Source organism: Saprolegnia parasitica, assembly GCF_000151545.1.
Source record: "Saprolegnia parasitica CBS 223.65 unplaced genomic scaffold supercont2.594, whole genome shotgun sequence".
NCBI classification, from domain to species: Eukaryota; Oomycota; class Saprolegniomycetes; order Saprolegniales; family Saprolegniaceae; genus Saprolegnia; species Saprolegnia parasitica.
Window position 1 is genome coordinate 1 of NW_012156988.1, and position 4,792 is coordinate 4,792.

At 58.9% G+C, this 4,792-nt stretch overlaps 2 protein-coding genes across 2 annotated transcripts; both read right to left on the reverse strand.

Annotated features, from left to right (window-relative positions):
* Positions 1-21: 21 nt before the first annotated feature.
* Positions 22-393, reverse strand: SPRG_17491 (hypothetical protein; the record flags this gene model as incomplete). The annotated part of the gene is made up of 1 exon (XM_012356808.1): positions 22-393. A coding segment is annotated over one exon (372 nt), but the record flags the coding sequence as incomplete, so codon positions are not given.
* A 134-nt stretch (positions 394-527) lies between these two features.
* Positions 528-4,709, reverse strand: SPRG_17493 (hypothetical protein). The gene is made up of 14 exons (XM_012356809.1): positions 4,512-4,709; positions 4,361-4,462; positions 4,221-4,319; positions 3,518-3,616; positions 2,994-3,198; positions 2,853-2,941; positions 2,654-2,803; positions 2,307-2,600; positions 2,116-2,253; positions 1,685-2,065; positions 1,489-1,639; positions 1,317-1,438; positions 1,005-1,269; positions 528-952 (listed from the first exon to the last, which is right to left on the reverse strand). The coding sequence occupies exons 1-14, from the start codon at positions 4,590-4,592 to the stop codon at positions 558-560; spliced, it is 2,571 nt and encodes an 856-aa protein (XP_012212199.1). The 5' UTR covers positions 4,593-4,709; the 3' UTR covers positions 528-557.
* Between the last annotated feature and the right edge of the window lie 83 nt (positions 4,710-4,792).

Here is a 4,792-nt window from a genome sequence, read left to right on the forward strand (position 1 = left end):
CGCCGCGTGGAAGAGCGACACAAACGACTGGAACGTCGACGCCTTCTTGCGCGTGGGTGCAACGTCCTCGTCGACCTCGGACGCACTGTCGTCGCTGCCCGAGCCGCTGCCATGGTCGCTGCCATCGCGCTCGTCGTCTTCGTCGTCGTCGCCGCGGCGGCCCTTGGTGGCCTTGCGCAGCTCGTTGTACTGCTGCGCCTTGACCTGCTCGTACGTGAGCGCCTTGTCGCGCTGCGTGTTGCGCCGGTTGACGTTGGTCTTCTTCCACTGCGCGAACATCGAGTCGAACTTCTTCTTGGGCGCGGGCTCGGTGGCCATCGCCGGCTGCTTGTCCTCGTCGTCCCACGCATGGCGCTTGCGCTTCCCGCCCTTCTTCTTCCCGCCCTTGGCCATCGTGCTCCTGCCAACGAAATGGGATTTGGTTGGTGCAATCTCAACGTCACGTCGCCCAATCCTGGCCTTTGACGCAAAGCGGTTGCGTCCAACCACGCGTTTTATACCGCAGACGGCGTTTAAACGTATAAACCCACTAAAACCATATTGGGTGTTGAAGTTGTCTACCACTGCATGGAGGAGCTGGTGAGACCCGCGCGCGGGTTCTGCGCCATCTCGAGCTCTTGGATGAGCCGCGTGATATCGTTGAGCTGCGCCTTGAGCTGCTGCATCTGGGTCGCGTGGTCCTTCTTCATCGTGCTGATCACACCCCGCATCTCGGTCATCCACTCTTGGTGGGCATCCACCGGCGCTTCAAACCCCACCTTGTAGTCCGACTTGAGCACGATCTGCCGAAACGACGGGTTCAAAATGCCCGTGTGCCGGCCCGACGAGGGCTGCGGCGTTGGCCGGGGCACGACCAGCGGCTTCGCCTCGTCGGTCGCCAGCGACTGCATGCGGAGGTTGGCGCTGCGGAAGCTCAGGCGGCGCGCCGGCGCGTCGACATCGTCCGGCAGCACTACACTCCTCGCCGTCAGTTCATCCTCGATCCTAGATTGGCATCAACGCACGGGACTGGTGGCGGTGGAGGAACTTGGGCTTGATAACGTAGATCATCTCGTTGCGCTCCTGGGGTGCGAGGCTGAGTTCGAGCCGGAGGATGCAGTTGGCGTAGCTCGCTAGCGCCTCGAGCTTGGCCTTCTCGAGGCCCTCGTCCAGCGTGTTGTTCATCATGGCGATGAGCACGTTGAGGAGGAGCACGATCGCGATCGCCATGTGGAACATGAGGAGACCCATTGCGAAGACATACAAGACGGGCTGGTCGTCGCTCAGCGCCTACGACGGCTTCGAATCCGCGATCGTATCAAAGTATCAATTCGTACATCGATCGGGCCGGTCTGGATCTGCCCAAAGAGCACGAAGAACACCGTGACGAAAGTCGCTGGAAACGACTCGTAGCCTTCGCTGCCTTGCAGTAAAATGTAGTACGCGCACGTCAAACCCGCTACACCCGCAGTAGTATCAGGACACCGTAGCGTCATACACTGTATGCACCTTGGAAGACGCCATACAGAATGAGGAACCGCATGCTGTCTTGGAGGAGGCGGCGCATCATGGGCAAGAGGTATCCGGTCGTCGGGTGCACCTCGAGTTGCTGCAGAAACAAGATCCAGAGCGCGAGGCAGAGAAACCCCACGAGGCAGAGCTATACGGTACTTTAAGACCCTGCATCGCGTCGTCATTGTTGTACCTGGTACTCGCGGAGCATGCTCGCGTGCGAGAGGCCGAGCTGGCACGGCACGTAGACAAAGATGATGAGCAGGTAGACGCTCATCTGGGTCGCGTTGACGAGGCTAAAGTACTTGCGGAGGCCGTAGCCCAAGAGCTCCTTGTACTCCCAGTAGCAAAAGTACATGGCGATGCCCCACAGCACGAGGTTGTTGATGGCCTGGTACCAGTTCTTATAGCCGCGGATCGTGGCGTCGTCGAGGTGCAGAATGCAGAGGCAAATCGGGATGCTCACGACAACGCTCCAGAAGAGCGCGTGGGCGACGAGGAGCCGCTTGGCATGCGACTGCCACACGGGAAAGTCGGGGATGTGCTCGTGCCAGTTGACCCCAATGTACGTACCCTAGCCCCATACCCGTTTTGAAAAAATAAAAAATCGAAGTGGCAACGCACCCGCAACAAAAACGCAAAAAAGCCGCTGTACGTGCCGTCGCGGGACCAGCGCGCGAGGCTCCAGAGCCGCTTGGGCTTGAGACCATAGTGCGCGATCACGTACGACACGACGACCCACACGCAGAGGATGCTCCAGAGCTAAGTTTCGTAAAGTTTCGTAAAGTTTCGTAAAATTTCGACAAAAAACGCACCATGATGCCAAAGCGGAACGTGTCCGTGTCGAAGGTCGCGTTCGTCGTCGTCGTCTGCGTGGACGACGTGCCATTGCTTGCGGTCGGGAACGAGATGACGGCGATGAGCGACCGCGTGCCGTTGGTCGACGTCTTGTTGCGCTGCCAAATGACGTTGGAAATGTCCTTGAAGACGGGCGGCGGCGTCACTTCGGCCGCGTCGTCGAGCTGGTAGAGACAACCCGAGAGCACGGACGACGCCAGCAGCAGAATGTACATGAGGAACTGCTCAATGTACATGCGCTGAGCAAAAAACTAGTTCAAAAGAATTCCCTTACCCAGTGCACAAGGAAGATGGGAAGTGTTACCTCCCACTTGAGCTGGAGCACGCGGCGCATGACGACATGCTGGAGGCAGTGCTGCTTGACGCCCTGCTCGGCCTCGTCGTCGCCTTCGAGGTTGAGAATCGAGTAGAGCGCGCTCTGCTGGATCGTTTCCCGGCCGTAAATGCGATCCAGCTACAGGTAATACTACATAAAGAAATGCGCCCACGAGCCCGCCACGTACGTCGCGAAACTCGAGGCTGTAGCGACCGCTCTCGACGACAAAGGCGTTGAGGATCTCCTTGCCGAGCTTGGGGTCGCACTCGATCGCGCCTAGACGCATCGCCCATTCGCTTATCCAGTACACAGAGTACAATGCGACGACCTTTGAACATGAGCTCGTTGAAGCGCAGCTCGGTCGCGTTCTTCTCCAGAATGAGCTTGACGAACACGGCCTTGTCCTTGGCGACCATGAACGCGGTCTTGCCGCCCTTGTCCGTGCCGCCGATCTGCGCGTTGCGCTCCAGAAGCAGCTGGATCATGGCTGTGTGGCCCAAGGAGGCTGCGTACATGAGCGCCGACCAGCCGTCCTGCATGTTCGCATCGCCTTTTTTCTTTTCTCTCAAGAGTGCAGTACCTCGTCGCGCTCGTCGGGGTCGGCGTCGGTATCGAGCACCAGCGCCGCCTTGGCCACGTCGCCTGCGCAGAGATCATCGTTCGACTCGGTTTGCCTCGAGAGGGGATACCGCAGCGAGCGTGGTACAGAAGCGGGTAGCGCTCGCGGAACGCCATTTCCTTCTCGAGGAGCGCGCGGCAGACCTTGTGGTTGTTGTCGGTCGCGTAAAAGAGCGCGTTGGACCCGTCCTAGGTCGGAATTCGCACACTCAAGTACACCCAACGCCACGGCACCGTCTCTTCCGCGTTGAGGTTAGCGTTGCGGTCGAGGAGCAGCTTGGTCATGTCGGCATGGCCGTACTGCGCCGCGAGCATCAGCAGCGTCGTTCCGTGCTAAGAAATGTCATAGTTGTATCAAGTTGATACGAAACATCGTAGTACCGGGTTGCGCTGCTCAATGTCCATGGTCGGGTTCTGCGTAAGAATGTCTCGGAACGTCGACAGGTCGCCCGACTTGACGACGCGGTAGAGCATTTCGCGCTCAAGCAAGTGCCGGCAGTCGCCCACGGCCATGGCCAGCGCGTCGATGCCGTTCTACAATTCTCTAAATCAGTACCGAAAGGAATCGGGACTGTACGTTGTCGCAGGCGTCGACGGCCACTTGGAGACTCAGGAGATACTCGACAATGGCCACTTGGTTGGAGCCCGCGGCGTACATGAGCGCGGTTTTCCCGAGCTAGACACCATGTACTTGTTTAGACGAATTGGTTTAACCGAATGTACCTCGTCGCGGTCTTCGATATCCACGTGCTGGCGCACGAGCTGCTGGAGTGGCTTGAGCTGGCCAACTTTGGCAAAGTACAGCAACGGGTGACGCTCGCGCATGTCGAGGAGCGACCGGCAGCTCATGTGGTTCTTCTCGGTCGCGAGATCGAGCGCCGTCTTGCCGTCCTAGCCTCCTCACTTGATACGTTGATACTTTATAGAAAGAGAGTACGTGGTTGCGCAGCGTAAAATTGGCGTGGAACTGCAGCAAGAGCTGCAAAATACTCAAGTAGCCTTGCGTCGCGGCCACCATGAGCGACGTCAAACCGCCCTGCGCGTCTTCTCAGAAAGTTCGAGGAAGCGACAACGCACCGTGTTGAACGTGGCGTCGACCGGCGCCTTGTGCTGGAGCAAAAGCAGCACCACATCGTGGTACCCCTTGCGCGTCGCGACCAGAAGCGCTGTCGAGCCGTTCTAGATCCACTGGATGATGAAAAACACTGGAAAAGATTGCGTGTCGCACCGACGAGACGGCCTGGACGCGCGCGCCTTTCCCAAGGAGGAGCTTGACGCACTCGTAGTGGCCCATCGCGGACGCGTACATGAGCGCAGACCAGCCGTCGTCGTTGTACGCCTCGAGCTCCGTATCGAACTGCAGGAGCACGCGGAGCACCTCGACGTGGCCGTTGATGCAGGCGGCCAGGAGAGGCGTGCTGCGTGCCTAGTAACACTGTAACATATTCTGTCTGGCAGATCGAATGGCGCGTACGTAGTTGAAGACGGTCGAGCGCGCGTTGGCCTGGA

What these genes read in the sequence shown, in the direction of transcription:
- SPRG_17493 (XM_012356809.1), bottom strand. Translation starts at nt 4,592, where the DNA reads ATGTACGCGTCCGCGATGGGCCACTACGAGTGCGTCAAGCTCCTCCTT. An exon ending in TCGACGCCACGTTCAACACG is followed by an intron (nt 4,320 to 4,360) that starts GTGCGTTGTCGC and finishes GAAGACGCGCAG; the next exon opens with GGCGGTTTGACGTCGCTCAT. An exon ending in CAACGAGCTCATGTTCAAAG is followed by an intron (nt 2,942 to 2,993) that starts GTCGTCGCATTG and finishes CGATGCGTCTAG; the next exon opens with GCGCGATCGAGTGCGACCCC.